This window comes from Macrobrachium nipponense, chromosome 11 (genome assembly GCF_015104395.2).
Source record: "Macrobrachium nipponense isolate FS-2020 chromosome 11, ASM1510439v2, whole genome shotgun sequence".
Taxonomy (NCBI): domain Eukaryota; kingdom Metazoa; phylum Arthropoda; class Malacostraca; order Decapoda; family Palaemonidae; genus Macrobrachium; species Macrobrachium nipponense.
The window spans coordinates 98,307,166-98,324,665 of record NC_061087.1 but is presented as its reverse complement, the minus strand read 5'-3'; the positions used below and the strand labels follow the sequence as shown (position 1 = coordinate 98,324,665).

General features: G+C 34.8%; 1 protein-coding gene across 2 annotated transcripts in view; it reads right to left on the bottom strand.

Annotated features, from left to right (window-relative positions):
• Nucleotides 1-1,688: 1,688 nt before the first annotated feature.
• The window catches only part of LOC135207799 (membrane protein BRI3-like), a 21,381-nt gene continuing 5,569 nt past the window's right edge, over nucleotides 1,689-17,500 (bottom strand). For both annotated transcript variants that reach the window (XM_064239640.1, XM_064239630.1), the window contains 4 exons: nucleotides 6,608-6,719; nucleotides 5,678-5,817; nucleotides 5,048-5,197; nucleotides 1,689-2,294 (listed from right to left, as the gene is read on the bottom strand). In XM_064239640.1, coding sequence (XP_064095710.1) covers nucleotides 5,066-5,197; nucleotides 5,678-5,817; nucleotides 6,608-6,677 — 342 coding nt within the window. In that variant the 5' untranslated portion in view covers nucleotides 6,678-6,719 and the 3' untranslated portion in view covers nucleotides 1,689-2,294; nucleotides 5,048-5,065. The remainder of the gene's footprint in view (nucleotides 2,295-5,047; nucleotides 5,198-5,677; nucleotides 5,818-6,607; nucleotides 6,720-17,500) is intronic.

Here is a 17,500-nt window from a genome sequence, read left to right as displayed (position 1 = left end):
TTCGAACTGTGTGGCTGCCAACTCAAGACTGACTACCTTGTTCAGACGGGGCAGTAACGTGAGTTTGCAGTCATTGTTTTGGAGTCTCCTCCCACTCAGTTCTCATCGTACAACCAGATCGACTGTGAGTGGCCCGTCTTATTCATAGCTCTGGCCATAATTACTATTTCATTGCTTCACTTTATTTATTCCAGTAACGAAACTTCGGAGGGTTTCCATTTTTTTTGCCTCATGAACGAACTTAAGTTGATAAATATGAGTCTTCCTGATTAAAGTTTATTAATGTTGTAGACTAACTTTCCATATGCATAAGGAAAATTTTTTTTACGCCACACTACCGAAGGTGTTGTAACTACAGTTATAGATTGTAACCCACTTCTCATTACCTAAGCAACCTAACGCTTGACTGATGCAACTTTCCATTGTTATGCAAACAAGCGTCTTATTATGATACGCTCTCCATTGAAAGTTTTTGTGGTTGTCACTTTATTCAGCACTACTGTGTTGGTTAATTCAACTTTTTTCTTGATTGTTTGCTTGTCTATGGTGATTTTACGTTACATGGAACCAGTGGTTATTCAGCAATGGGACCAACGACTTTATGTGACTTCCGAACCACGTTCGAGAGTGAATCTCATCATCAGAAACACACTTCTCTCACACCTCAATGGAATGCCCGTGAATCGAACTCGCGGCCAGCGAAGTGGCACGCCAACACCATACCGACCACGCCACTGAGGAGGTTCTCTTTGTTCTCGATACCATGAATTGCCCCTATAACTAACAAGAGAAAATTTCTGGATATTTCAGGAAAAAATAAAGACCCGTATTCGGAAATAGTTATTATCAGGGGCGTCGAGAGCCATGATCACGAGGCAGGAAGTAGCACAAGCAACCAATGAAAACTATAACTCTACAGCGTACTTTCTCATACATTATATTAAATCAGATTTTTAAAATCACCAATGAATTTTATTTTAGTTTAATTATAGTGACTGTTTACTTTTTCTTCCCGTGGGCCAGAGATACGGGTCTCAATGCCAAGGACTTGCGATGCTGATAAGATTATCCTGTTTAACATCGATAGACAAGTTACTCTATAAAACAAAGATGATGACGATGTATTATCATACAGTCCCAATGCTCAATAACATATAAATAAAGATGAGAACTCATTTTGCTTACCCAAAGGTTTCGACACTTTTGCCCTTGAGAACCATAGCATCGACCAAGAGGGAAACCTCACAATGTTAGACCACACAAGTTGATTACTAAGTAAACTGGGAACGTTTTACAGTTTACTATTTTGACCACGAGGCCACAAAAGTTCAACAACCGAACTTCCAAACTGCTTTTAATAAATCACGACAAAAAGTATTTTGTCGGCAAACACGATCCCTGAACAGTAAATAGGCACTTGCTGAAATTTGGAGAAGTTTAATTTCGTTTGTTCTCCATGATTGTCATTCTATTTTCTGTTACCTATTGGGTAATTTTATGCATATCGTTTTTTTTTAGATTAAGCTGTCCTTATGCCAGTGCGGGCTCTTTCTCATAGGGCAGCCTGTAAGCATCCGTTGCCAATTATAGCAACTTGCTAATATTACGTGTTACCCAATGTGATTAATTAAAAAGAAGCAAGGCGATAGAGATCGTGACAGATACAGAAAATGTTAATGATGATAAAATCTGGTAAGAAATATTTATTTTCCTTAGCAAGTATTCGCATAACTCGTTAACATTTCATCCTCGTTCATACTTGGCTCGTCAAGTCATATTACTGTTACACACACTTCAATGCACACTACAAACTAAATGCCTTATATTTTCCACTTAAATCTACCTTATCCTACGTCATAATAATAATTATCTCCCAAGATAGAAGACTATTACATATTAAAATCACAGAAAAGTTAATGCAAGATACTCATGTAAAGTTTCTCCACAATATTCTTGTTTAAAACTTTGCATAATGTGAAATACATTTTCCCAGTGCCGATAAAAGCATAAAAGATGAATGATAATGATGATGAATGATGAATAGTTATCTACATAAGCACCATGTTTGTGGAACCTTCCCTTCAAGAAATATGGATGTCATGAATATGGGAGTATTTTGTTGAAATCTGTCAAGATAGGTGAGACTTGGCAAGGATTGTTGAAAGGTTCCTTGGAGGGCAGTCAGCTTTTAACAAGATCCTATAGGATTCTGGTTCCTGCCTCCTCCTTTCAGGTTGTCAGCAGAGAGAAAAATCCAAAGTATTTCCATCGTCAGCTAGTTCCGAGGTCATGAGCTGAAAAGGAAATAAATGTAAGTAAAAAAAAAATATTTCTCTGCTGTTTTCACGCGTTGCTTCTACGAATATCATATGAAGTGAATTTTCTCTAATATATAGTTCCTTCATAGCAAAGATCTTTACAAAAGAAAACTGAAGCGATGACTTCAGAAGTTGTCATGAAGAATATGCATGTTATATGTTATATATCCTATAACGTAGATGCTAGAAATTCCACTCATTTACATCTGTATATGAGTATTCAGATAAAAAAAGTTGAATCTTCCATGTGGAAATATTCTACTTTTACAACTTACAAAAAAAATTACTCAAGTTTTTAAAGGTAGAATAACTGAAGGAACCGAGGTACGCAAACTGTTATGAATAACAGCTTCTGTATCTCTGTAACTTTCAGTGCTATCGGAACACAGCAGGTGGGTGAGAATTTTAAGTCCGTTAGTCGTAAGCATATTACTTCTGTTTAAAAATAGTGTTTTTTATATCAAAGAATGCGTTTTTGAATATGTTCAGGTTCCCTATCAGATGAATGTAGCCACCACAGATAGAAAAGAATTATCTTTTTATTTCAGACTCTGATGTAACCTGCTATAAATATAGGCAAATGATTTACTGTTAACCCAAGGTTGCAAGCGATAAAGCAGCTGACACGTAAACACAATGTAATCCAATGATAAGAGTTTTTCTTTAAACAATGTAAATACTGTCATTGTCACAGTGAGGAACTATTTCCCATTCTGTCTTTTTTTTTATGGAAAAAAATTACATTTCTGGGAACCTTTGATCATGACATTTATCGACGAAAAAAATCAGTTTTTCGGTTTAATTAAACACATCTCTCTCTCTCTCTCTCTCTCTCTCTCTCTCTCTCTCTCTCTCTCTCTCTCGTCGAATGAGAAGTTTGGCATAAGGACGATCAACTAAACACCTGAGGAGACAAAAGAAAAAAACACTCAAAAGAAAGAATAATCAGTTGAGAATTTTTAAACAAATCTGGGAACATGGAAGCATTACAAGAATATCAAGGTTGTAAAGTATAATTCTGACAATGTGGATCTTGTATGTCCTCAGATGTACGTCCAATGGATCCCTTGTCACACGCACCGTTATTGCTCATCAACTGTTCAATATCTGGTTAATTAGATAATTACGATAAGAATTTTTAAATTTAGATGGCTCCAGCGACTATCAACTTTGCAGTGTTTTATAATAAGTCACTTTGATTGGTTACATTTGACGAGATTTCTAACTTTTTTTGGTGGTTTTTGCTCAGGTGACCCCTGGCAGTGACGTCGTATCTCAGCTAATCGGCAACCGAGAAATTGACGTCAAAGATATTATTGTTCTGGGAACTCAAGTCTGAAGCTGTTGATAACAAAATATTCACGCGTAAAGACCCGAAGAACAATCGTTCAAAGTATTCAGGAAAATAATGGTAAATATAACAAAATGTGACATTTACGTTCATGTATAACATCCCCACGTAAAAGCACAAATGCAAACATAAAAGTCTCTCTCTCTCTCTCTCTCTCTCTCTCTCTCTCTCTCTCTCTCTCTCTCTCTTCGGACTTCCTAAATTTCACCAATAAAGGAGACTCCTGGTAATATTCAAAACTGTATTTTTCGCCTCTTTCCTCGTGCTACGACAAAACGGCGAACTTGAACATTTCAATATTTTCGACTTGAACATGAATCACAGAAGAGAATAGCTAGCTCTCATACAGGGATTTATAATTCGTACGGGTATCTGAAGCCGATTGTGAGGCGAGTATCTACGTAGATCTTTACAAGCACGAGTTAGCTGTGGTCTTAATAAGATCGTTCCAAGACGAGTTACCACAATTAATCTTAGTGGAAGATGCGAGAGATTTCATGTTTACGTTTTCATGTTATCTTAATTAAGACTCTGAAGAAGTAAGGAACGAAGAGACAGGGAAGGAATTTATTTTGAAAAAGCCGAGTGTACCCTAACTCGAAAAATGAATCAATTCTGCGGTGACTAAACTACGTTAAAACAACACTGAGAACAAATTTTAGAGGAAATACGAAAAGAAAGAGAAACTGAAATAAGTTCAGATATGAACAGACCATATGAAGATACCTTTAGACACTACGAAGAGGGTAGAGAAATCAAATCATGAACTCGAATCGAAACGAAACAGACCAGGAGTAAACAAAAGACTGTCTCGTCGAAAGGAACTCGAATCGAAACGAAACAGAGCAAATATAAACAACCGACTGTCTCATCGAAAGGAATGGAGTTACGGACGAGGATGTGGTTGAATTCATGCAAGAAAGACCTTGGTAAAGATATCAAAATATTGGAATGTTTGGTTATGAAACAAGTTTTTCTGGAGCCTCTGCTAAAGAAAGACCAGAACGAGATATTTCAGATTATCAGTCAGTGATAATCAGATAACAAAACTCTAGATGTTTGAGATGAGAGCACACAAACACATCAAGGCATATGCACACTTCTCATATGCATACACACACACACATATATATATATATATATGTCTGTGTGTGTATTTATATAGTGCGTGTGTATATATGTGATAATACATAAATATTTGAATATGCATGGGCGTCAAAACTAAACGGATGCTCTCTCTCTCTCTCTCTCCCTCTCTCTCTCACGCGCGGCGCACACATACACACACACACACAAACATTTCCGCCTCTTTTCTCTCTCGTCAACAAAAGCACGAGGTTACCAAAGAAACGAAAACACCAGAGGCTATATACATTACCTAGAGGAGCATCCTTCGTTATGCAAAGGCCAGGTGGCAGTTCGTGCAGATGTTTTCTCTAAGAAGGAAGCAAAGGATGATGCCGAAGGGGAAGAAGAAGAGGGCGAATAAAAGGCCGCACAGGGTGAACTGAGGTTGTAGCACTCCCATCTGAAATTCCGTGAGACGCCATCGAAAGGGTTTCGCCATTTTGAGGGTGTTATTATTTGAAGGTTGGAGACCCTCTCTCAAACATGCTTTGTAAAAGAGGGTGGCAGCATCAGTGGAATTGATTTTATAAATGGTCTTTACATATATAAAATCAATTCAACTGATGCTGCCATCATCTTTCACAAAAATTATTATTATTCAAGACTTCGAAACAAACATGTTTGATTATATTTGCTGCTAACGTTGCTGTCTGATACAGCGAGTATTGCGCCGATATGATTCATCAGGAGGAGTCAATTTCAGGGATATTCCTTACAAATTTATTTATCACAGTAAATAAATAAATAGGGCTTTCAATAATAATAATAATAATAATAATAATAATAATAATAATAATAATAATAATAATGTCGCTAACTATGATAACATCTCCCTTGTTCCCTCTTATCCAAAGCGAAATTTTATAATTCAGCTACTCACACCACAATAAGGGCATCGCGGTCCATTGATCACTACAGGCTGTACAATGGGGCGGCCGCTGATGACATGAACGGTACCTGGAGTTTGACGATGAATATCTGAGTAGGTCACATGACCCAGGTGCGTTGCCGGCAAGGATACTGCAATATTAAAAAAAAGTGTCATTATTACATTTATTATTACTAAGGCTGCCGATGTAATGGCTATTTTAATTACCTTAATGATAATTATTGCTGTTAATTCTACGGCTTGCGATGCATTTGATATTGTAGTTACTGATAAAAGCTGGTATTTGTATTTGTGTTGTAGCTTGTACATCCTGGTGTCATTATTGGAATGAAGATTTTGTTATTTATTTGCTGTTGTTGTTTTATTTTATGCAGGCTTTATGCCAACACGTACCCTTGCTCTTAGGCAGCATCTTATAATATAATAATAATAATAATAATAATGGCTATGCTATTTCATTACTGCAATATAAAATCACTTCATCATTTCTAATGCAGACGTGTTTTAGAATTGTAACTTTTGCATTTTTTTTATTATGACTACTGTAATTATTTTTTATAGAGCTCTTTGAGGGTTTTTCTTTGGCAGTAACTGCAAGACAACATCTTGTTATTACTAATTGTTGCTTTCATTATTATTATTATTATTATTATTATTATTATTATTATTATTATTATTATTATTATTATTATCTCTCTCTCTACTTAATTAGCTTTATTTGAAAAATGGATGATCAAATAAGAAAAAATGTACACTCAGTTATAATATACAGTTTTCTCTCTCTCTCTCTCTCTCTCTCTCTCTCTCTCTCTCTCTCTCGAATTAATTAGCTTTCATTCCAAAATGGATGATCAAATAAGAAAAAAGTTACTGTCGGGTATAATAAATAATTATCTCTCTCTCTCTTCATGAATTTCTCACCTTCTTGGTCGAAAACGGGGTTGAGAATCGGCAGACTCTTACTGCTTATGTCCGAGCGAGTGGTCGCCATCTTTGACCATTCCTTATTCTCTCATTGATAGCGTTAGTAATCCTGAAGGATATGAGGAAGATAGTGACGTTAGTATTACTGTAGATTATACAAAGAGGCGTTAGAATGACTATAGAATTATCTGAGTAAATAAAATGATAAGATATTTCCGTCCTTATATCTCGAGTTGATGTCCTGTCCTGCCAAATCTTTTTAAGGATGTCTAAGACCTGTTGACCCGTTTTTGGGGAATATATGTTCTTGTTTAACCCGAGAAATGCGTAAATGTAATTTTTCAACTGTCCAGTGTTGCGGCTATCTTGACAAAACTGCTACTCTTCAGAATCTAATACATAACTTTACCAACGCCTTTGTAATTACTTCGCGCATATGTCAACAAAATATTTTCTCCCTCCTTTTCTTTGTTATTTTCTTATAAACCATCAAAGTTACTTTTATTGCGCGACCTGGCGTTTTGCCCGATGAAAAGGTGGTGCGGTAGTAGCACGGGTAGCGGGTCTGTCAGTAGTCACTAGGGGTGGAAAGGTCGTTGGGTATACCCAAGGCCTATATATAGCGGGCTTGTTTTTGGGCCCGGTAGAGGATAACGTATTTTTGCTTACTACACTCTTTGTTATGTTGTGATGGTTTAGCCTATTTTTGACAAGTAACCATTACAACTTATAATACTGTACATCAGAGACTGTAATGATAATGTAAATTACTCTATATTTTCATATGCTATGATATAGAATATTTTCTCTTTTCGATAAATGAATGTCTTTCTAGTTGCTATAGCAGCATTTACTGTTTACAAATAGTTTATTTGCTTCACAAGTATTTTTTTATCTATTCATATAGTGACTATTATTACCATTGCTATTATTGTAAAGTAGGGTAAAAAGATATGTCATATTTAGAGAGAATATTCTATCTTTATCACTTACTTGTTCAATAATAAAAACCTATCATATGTGAAGAAACAAAGTGAGTAAAAGTGATGCAAACTCCTAGTCCTTTGCAAATATATCATATAATAGTTGTAACAAATCATATAATTTTATATTTAAATCATATGAATAAACAATTATTGCAATTATATAAAAAAAGTTGTTCTGATTATTGAAGTGTTTTATAAATAAACCTAGTATAATTTTGCATAACTTTACATAATCCTATGACCTAGGGGTTATTTGAGATCAGTCAGAGTAAATACAATCGATTTTTATTTTATTTTCGTTTTGGTTTTTATTTTAATTTAAACATTTGCATAATACCTACCCACACCAAAACCTCAACCACCACCAACACCAATCGTAACAATATGCAAAAAAAAAAGAAAAAAAATGATCATGGAAATACGTAATGAATATAGACATTTCATAAACTATTTCATAAAAAAGTTATTCTCTCTCTCTCTCTCTCTCTCTCTCTCTCTCTCTCTCTCTCTCTCTCTCTCTCTTAGACAACAAACAAGAACTCAGAAAACAAAACGGAAGTCGCTTTCATTGTTATCAAGATAGAGCTTTACACATACCAATACAAAATAAACAATTGCTATCGTGGTAACTCGAACTGCCTGTTATGTTTATTACATTTTATTTTAAACAACCACTCAACAGATAAAAAAAAAAAAAAATCGGAAGTGTTGCCATAATTTACACTAGGCAACCGCGTGCTGACGTAGGTTTTGGGAGTTTCCGCGCCTTTTATTTCCCTATGCGAGCAGGATATTATGTTGAGATATTATGTATGTGTGTGTGTAAGTATGCTATTATATATAATTTTTTTATTGCACATGTTTCTAATGTATTAATATAAAACAAGTCTTGACTGAAAAGAACAACATGTCACTATTTTCCTTTGCGTAAAAGTTAAATTTGGTCTATGGGGAATTTCTTTATTATACATAAATATATATGAGTAAAATAAAGTTCTAAACATTAAAACTCCTACTAGAGAAATAGTTTTATCATGAAAAAATAATGCAAATTACGTAAACTACGAGACGCGTAACACCACGGCCAGTTCATTCCCTTCTCGTCACGAGTTATCACGTTATCTTCACCGAAAGCGACTTCTCAGAATCGGTGTTACACGACGGAAAAGAACAGTGGCTCTGTTCATCTTGGTCAGAATTATCAACTTGAATAATGCAACCTTTGTATTCAACGGGATTCGTTTAAGAGAGGGTCTACTTCCGTCAAATTAATAATAATATTAGTCTTAACAGAGCAAGGGAACTGGAAAATAATAATAGTAATAATAATAATAATAATATTGGAAGGAGACCCTCTTTCAAACAAGTCTTATTGAAAGATATTGCTTCATCAGCTGCATTCAACTTGTAAATAATCTTCTCTATTTTATTTCTTTTTTTTCTTTTTATATACAAGTTAAATGCAGTTGATGCAGCAATATCTTTCAATAATAATAAAATAATAATAATAATAATAATAATAATAATAATAATAATAATAATAATAATAGTCTCAACAGAGTAAGGGAGCTGGAAAATAATAGTAACAATAATAATAGTAGCAGTAGCAGTAGTAGTAGTAGTATAGTAGTAGTAGTCTTAACAGAGCAAGGGAACGAGATATTTTAATAATTATGATAATAGTAATAATAGTCTCAACAGAGTAAGGGAACTAGAAAATACTTAACCCAAACGTAACTTATTTACAAAGTTGAAATAACATACTTTGATGGTCTAATGGCGCCGATCACCAATGTCGTTGCAACACGATTTTGATAAGCCAGTCAATCTATTATTTGATGAGTCATCATTGCGGTCAGTTATTGCTTTCATTGCAGAGTTTATACGCATTCAAAGTATAAGGTTATATTCGCTTACATTAATTTTGTTTGAGATTACAGAAAGTTAAGTAAAAGCATGTTACATATTGTTCGGTAACTGTTAGAAAGTATTTATTGGAATTTGGGAGATAAATCCGGTTTATGTCATAAAATTGATTATACAATGTAAGAATGCCTTTTGCGCAAACACACACACACACGTATATATATATATAATATATATATATATATATATATATATATATATAATATATATATATATAGACACGTGTGTGTGTGCGTACAAAATATTTCTTACATTATGTTAATCAATTTTTATGACAATAAAACGGATTTATCCCACAAATATTAATAAATACTTTCTAACAGTTACCGAACAATATGTAACATGCTTTACTTAAATTCCGGTATGTATAATATATAGTATATATATATATATATATATATATATATATATATATATATATGTGTGTGGTGTGTGATGTGTGTGTGTGTGTGTGGTGTATAAATGATATAATTCATGTATATATATCACATATACATGATACCGTATATTTGTAATATGATATTGGTAAAATAGTGTGTGTGGTATGCTATATAGATATATATTATAATCATATATATATATATATATATAAGAGGTTCAGGAGGTCCATTGATACTAAACATGAAGGCCAAGATTTATTATAAAAACGTTTCGCACATCAACTTTGTGCATCTTCAGTCCGTAAAAAGAGAAATGCATATATTCAGCTATAGAACAGGTCAAAAAATTAGTAATCCTGAATTTTCTAGTATCAAGAATCATGCCACCAAATGCAAAATAAATGTATCAAAACAGCACTTCTCGATAATAGGTTTATACTAAAGACCCGGACCACCTAACTACCTTGGAATCTTTAATTATTAAAAGGCTGGTTCCCCCATTGAATAACAACACCTCGGCTTCACCTCTACATCTGGCATAGTCAACGTCTTGGACCTGGCTCTCTCAAAAATCATTCCTTGCTTTCCTTCCATTCTAGTCGGTTGGTACCTCAGTGGTTCTTCTTCTCTTTTTAACTATTTATATTTTATTGCATTTAATGAATACTATTGTGAATCCTGTTTTTAGTTTTTAATATATGCATTTCTCTTTTTACAGACTGAAGATGCACAAAGTTGATGTGCGAAACGTTTTTATAATAAATCTTGGCCTTCATGTTTAGTATCAATGGACCTCCTGAACCTCTTATGTCTGCGCTCCGGTATATATATATATATAAATATATATAGGATATATATATATATATATATATATATATATATATATATATATATATATATATATATATGTATATACATAAACATATTATAGATATATATATAATATAATAATATTAATAAATAATAATAATATGATAATATAGACACGTGTGTGTGTGTGCGTACAAAATATTCTTACATTATGTAATCAATTTTATGACATAAAACGGATTTATCCCACAAATATTAATAAATACTTTCTAACAGTTACCGAACAATATGTAACATGCTTTTACTTAAATTCCGGTGTAGTATATATATATATATATATGTGTGTGTGTGTGTGTGTGTGTGTGTGTGTGTATTGTTACGAAGTGCCAAGTATCTGGTTACCATGCATCAAATATTACCTCACCAAAAGCCAGACACCTGAACCCTCATAACACATTTAAACGACTGAATACTCTAAAGGCAACAGTGATCCCTTAACACTTACCAGTATTGCAGAAAATCAGACTAAGTTCATCAAAACAGGTGTGAGGTAATCTTGTAAGTAATTAAATTAATCAAAGGGCATCACTCCATCAACAACTTTCAAAACTCTAAGTATTTCCCTGATTTCAGAAGTCTAAGTACTTCCCTGGTTCTAAGTCACTTCAATTAAATTGAAGGAAAGCAAATCAATTACCACTCTATGTCTCTACCTATCATAAATATAGTCATAATTATATATATTTATACTGGTGTAAGATAAAGAAAACACTTATAAAAATTTTAAATACAAAAATTTATTATTAAATTCAAAATTTATAATGTGAAATTCACAATATCAGGGAAAATTACTGTTACTTGAAAACAAAGTAAAGTTTAATTAATTCTTGATCAAATTAAGTAAAATTAAATCAAAATTATTTATCACAAAATTCAAGAAAATTAATTCAATCAAAATTCAAAAGTGTTAGGCAATAATTGAAAATTTGAAATTAATTTACAAGTGCTAAACAACAATAAAACTTGAAAAGAATTCTAAGTAAATGCAAATAAATTCACAAGTGTTAAATTTAATTAAATGTGCAATGATAAAGCAATGAAAAATAAACTAAGTCATTAAATGGTGAATGCAAATGAAAATATAAAACAAAAAGACACACTTCAATAAGAAAATGAATAAATGCACAAACAATGGAACAGACACAAACACAAAAAATATCAGCAATGTGTAAAAGTGTAAATCTTTTTCATTCAAAAACACTAACCAACAGTTTTTACCAAACCCTTCGTAACAGACAACAGTTCCTATCAATTATTAATTAAACACACTCCCTATCCATTATTAGTTATTCACTGTTCCTAACAATTATTAGTTGCAACTAATAAAAATATAACACACTTTACCTTTTTTGGTATACCAACTTCTTTTCTTCTCTTGTAAATTACACTTTCACAAAAAACAAGGTGCCGTTACGAAATGTTTGTTCAGATTCCACAAAAGAAATTAAATAAACTACAAATAAAATTCTAAGAAAAATATCAAATATACAATTCTCACAATATGAGTGACCAAATTTACGTTACGTTAATTTAATCTCGATGTCGAGTGAGAGAGAGAGAGAGCGAGAGAGAGAGAGGGAGATCTAACTGCCTCGAGGTCTTAAGATCGAATGAAAACTCTTCCTTGCGGAAATGACAGAGCAGATGTCTCAAAACGTTCTAGGCACGAAAGCTTCTCGAAATTTCTGAAATCTGACGCAATCTTACACACACAATGTGCAACATCCACGTGGGACTTGACAAAGATATACGCGTACAAGACAAGACTGCTCAACAGATACGTACCCGATTGAAACGGAGGGTAAACGATAATTAAGATTGACATGTTTTTGATGACCACGTAAAAAGAGTCGAGCTCATTATCAAACACGCTGACAGAGCAGGGACGCAAACGGATCTCGCAGACTCTAATTTCAAAGTGCTGACATAAAAGTTAAACATTTGCAGCTTTGAAAAGACAAGGATCTCTCTCTTTACGTTAGATATATATTCTTTTACAAGATGTTAATGCGAAATCTGAACACACATTTTAAAACATCCTATTCTAAGCTATCTAGGAATCTGAAAAAATGTTACACAATCTACAAGACATTTCAAAGAGGGGAAAACATGCATTTTGAAAGTAGCAATATATAATATACCTCCCCCAGAAGATTTTTTATCACGGTGTTGAATCTAACGATTCGCAACGAGATAAATAATCAGCAACTACATTGTTTTTGCCACTAATGTGCTGCACTCTTAAGTTATACTGTTGCAGGCACAAAGACCACCTGGTCAGTCTTTGATTATGATTTTTCATTTTCTGGATAAATGACAGTGGATTGTGATCAGAAAACACTACAATTTCTTCATTCCTAGGTCTATTCACATACACTTCAAATTTTTTCAATGCAGTGATTAAGGCTAAAGTTTCCTTTTCAATTGTCGAATATACTTTCTGATGTTTTTTTCAATTTTGTAGACATGAAGCATACAGGATGGTAGATATTATTTTCATCTTCTTGAAGTAGAACAGCTCCAACACCACAGTCTGACGCATCAACTTGTATCACAAATTTCTTGTCGAAGTCTGGAGCTTGAAGTACTGGTCTTGAAGTTAAAATGGCTTTTACCTTCTCAAAGGATTCTTGACACTCTGGAGTCCAAATAAACTTAGCTTTGGGACTAGTCAAGTCTGTCAAGGGAGCTACTACGGCTGAGAAATTTGGGCAAAAACGACGATAGAAACCAGCCATCCCCAAAAATCTCTGTAGCTGTTTCCTGGTAGTAGGTGGGGTAGCCTTACGGATACCTTCTACATTAGCATTTACTGGAGCAAGAAGGCCTTTCCCAACTTCAAACCCAAGATACTGTACAGTTGCCTTTCCAAACTCACTCTTCTCTAGGTTGACTGTTAATCCTGCTTCTTGTAGTTTCTTGAAAACTTTCTTCAGAATCTTCAGATGTTCTTCCCACGTTGTAGAGTAAATCACGATGTCATCTAGGTATACACCTACTCCTTCTATTGATCCTAACAGTTTGATCCATCACTCGTTGAAATGTTGCGTGGGTGCATTCATCAGACCAAACGGCAGAACAGTATACTGATATAGTCCAAAAGGAGTAATAAAAGCTGATAGCAGCTTCGCATTCTCATCTAAGGGAATTTGATAATATCCTTTCAACAAGTCTATCTTGGAAACAAACTTGGCTTGCCCAATATTATCAAGTAACTGATCTATAAGAGGCAAAGGATAATTATCAGCCACACTGATAGAATTCAGCTTCCTATAATCAGTACACATCCTAAATGAACCATCTGGTTTCTTCACTAACACACATGGAGAACTGAAGTGACTTGAACTGGGTTCTGCTAATCCATGTTGCAGCAAATACTCAACTTCTTTCTTCAAAACATCTCGATGATACGGTGATAAGCGATAGGCTCTTTGCTTGAAAGGTTTTCCATCTTCTTGAATCTTGATTTCATGCTTGGTCAGATCAGTACGTCTAGGCACATCTGAAAAAAAATTCTGGTAAACTTCTAATTACGTCACTTAAGTCTTCACCTTGTTCAACACTCAGATGTTTCAGTTTATCCTCCAAATTTTCCAAAATTGAAGAATTATTCATCTTGCTTGCAGCTCCCAATTCGTAGCCATCATCGTCTTCTGTAGATAAAGTTGTCTGGGTTACTGACACAGTTTCAGTTTTAGTTTCTGAGAAATAAGGTTTCAAGAGGTTCACATGTATCTTCCTTTGTTTTCTTCTTCTTTCTGGTGTATCAATCACATAAGTTCTATCACTTAACTTCTGAATTATCTTGTAAGGACCTTGTTTATTAGTGAGGGAAATCTCTTGACAGGTAAGAACACTAACACTTGTTGACCAACACTAAAACTTCTTAGCTTAGTCTTAGCATCAAATCTCCTTTTCATTTTCTCTTGACTAATTTTCAAGTTTTCTAAAGAGAATTTTCTAATCTCTTTCAACCTCTTCCTTAAGTTCTTCACATACTCTGCTTGGCTTTCCTCTTGATTTTCTTCCCAATTTTCTGCAAGAATCTTCAACGGTCCTCTCACTTCTCTTCCAAAAATCATCTCATTAGGTGAACATCCCATACTTTCTTGATAAGCATTCCTAACTTCAAACAACATTAATGGTAAACCAACATCCCATTCTCTACCTGACTCAGAACAATACTTTGTCAGCATACTTTTCAATGTCTGGTGGAACCTTTCCAAGGCACCTTGAGTTTCTGGATGATAGGCAGTGGATAACTGTTGTTTCACTCCTAACAAATTCATCACATCCTGGAACAACTTTGAAGTAAAGTTTGTTCCTCTGTCACTTTGTACTATTTCTGGTATTCCAAACTTTGAGAAAAACTCCACAAGTTTTTCAGCAACTATCTTGGCAGATATGTTTCTAACAGGGATTGCTTCTGGATACCTTGTCACTGGACACATTAATGTCAACAAATACTCATTTCCTTTCTTTGTCTTCGGCAATGGTCCAACCATATCAATAATCACTTTGCTAAAGGGTTCTCCTCTAACTTCTATAGGTTGTAGGGGGGCTTTCTTGATGGTTTCATTCGGTTTTCCAGCTATCTGGCAGGTATGACACTCACGACAGAACCTGCTAACATCTCTGTGAAGTCCAGGCCAGAAAAAATATTTCATGATCTTCTCCACAGTCTTCCTGATTCCCATATGTCCAGACTCATGAGCTACTGCAATCACTTGCTTTCTCAATGGATATGGAATCAAAATTTGATGATATTCGCCCATTCAGCATCTCCTGGTATATCTGTAGTCTATACTTCCTCATCAGTAAACCTTCCTTCAGATAGTAACAGGTAGGAGTTTGTTGCATCTCTTCTCGATCAACAACTCTGAAGAACAAATCAGTTAACGATGCATCCTTCTTCTGCAAGTCCATCAGCTTCTCTCTTGTCACTTGACCAACTTCAAGGGTTGAATTCTCAATATCTGCTAACTCAGCTACTGTAGTTTCACTACTGTCTTCAGCAACACTTTGACTACTCGGAGTCTCTTCAGGAACATCAGGTTCTTCTTCTTCGTCGTCGTCTTCTTCATCTTCTTGGGAAATCTCTTCTTGGTCAGCACTATGGGAAACTTCACTTCCCTGGAATAATTCTTCTAAGCACAAAGATCCTTCACTTGATCCTTCTTGGGTGTGTAAATCCTCAGTTTCTTCACTTACAGTCGTAGTCCTCTTCATACTTCTGGTAGTTACACAACTAGGAAAACAGTGTGGGGTTATTCTTCTCCAACTCTTCTGTAGGACTAATCCTCAATGGTTTGTCTGTCACTACAGGACAAGGAATAAATGGCACACCACCAACTTCATTCCCCAACAGAACATGTATACCTTCCACAGCCAGTGAGTCCTTTACAGCAAAATCAACATTCCCTGTCACCAATTCACATGACAGGTGTAAGCGGCATATAGGAGTTACTTCCTCTCCTCCTATACCCTTCAAAATAACTGAATCTCCTGTGAGACTCTTCTCCAACTGAGGGTGAGAACCACGTACTACCACACTATGGTTACTCCCTGTATCACGTAATATCTTGACTGGTACCCTGCATACTTCCTTCTTGAGTTGACAGCATACCCTCATAGATATATGGCTTAAAAGCCTCCACACTGCTTAACCACTCACTGCTTGAGGTAACATTTCCACTGGTTGCTAAACCATTCAGCTGTTTAGTTTCATTCTTCTCTGGAGTCTGATTCTTTCCCACACTGCTCTTCGTAGTTTGTTTCACAACTTGACTAACTGGTTTTGACTGCTGTTGATTCCGGTAACACTCTTGACTGTAGTGTCCTACTCTTCCACACTTGAAACAGACAACATTAGGTTTCTGTAACTGTCTTGAAAAACTGGATGAGGATTTCACATTAATTTGCTGAGCTGTATTTCCTTGTGTACTCTTAGTAGTATCACTTGAAGGTTTCCCATTAAATTTGTTCCTGTTATTTGGATAAGACTTAAAACCTGGGCGTTGTTGACTCTGGTACTTGACATTGTAATTACGTTTGCTACTGATTATATTGTAATCTTCACTAAGTGTAGCGGCTTTGTCAAGTTTCTTCACTTCTCTCTCTCTTAAATAAGCTCTTATATGTTTCAGGAATTCCCTTAAGATACTGTTCAAGAACAAGTACTCTTCTAACTCATCAAAAGTTTTAACTTTAGCAGCTTCTACCCAACGTTTGAAACACCTTCTCACTTGTAATCATAATCTAAGAAGGTTCCCTTTTCATCTTTTCTTAAATTTCTGAATCTCTCATTGTAGTACTCTGGGGTCATCTGGTAAACTTGTAGCACACTGTGTTTAAGTACCTTGTAGTCTTTACACTGATCAGCTGTTAAGGCTAGATAAGCACTTCTCCCTTTACCAATCAAGACACTTTGTAGCAAAACTGACCATTTATCCTCTGGCCATCCCATACCTGAAGCCACTTTCTCAAAGTGATCAAAAAACTCATCTGGAGCTTCTTCAGTAAAACTTAGGGATTAACTTCTGTACTCTCACTACATCAAATACAGGGTCTTGATTACCTTGGTTAGGGTTAGACGGTGTTACAGGTAATGTGGATCTAGCTTTTATTAATTCCATTTCCCTTCATGTCCTTGCGATTTCTCTTTCCTCTTTTATTCTTTCTCTTTCCTCTTCTGCTGCTTTTTGCTTCTTCTCTTTCTCTTCTTTCTT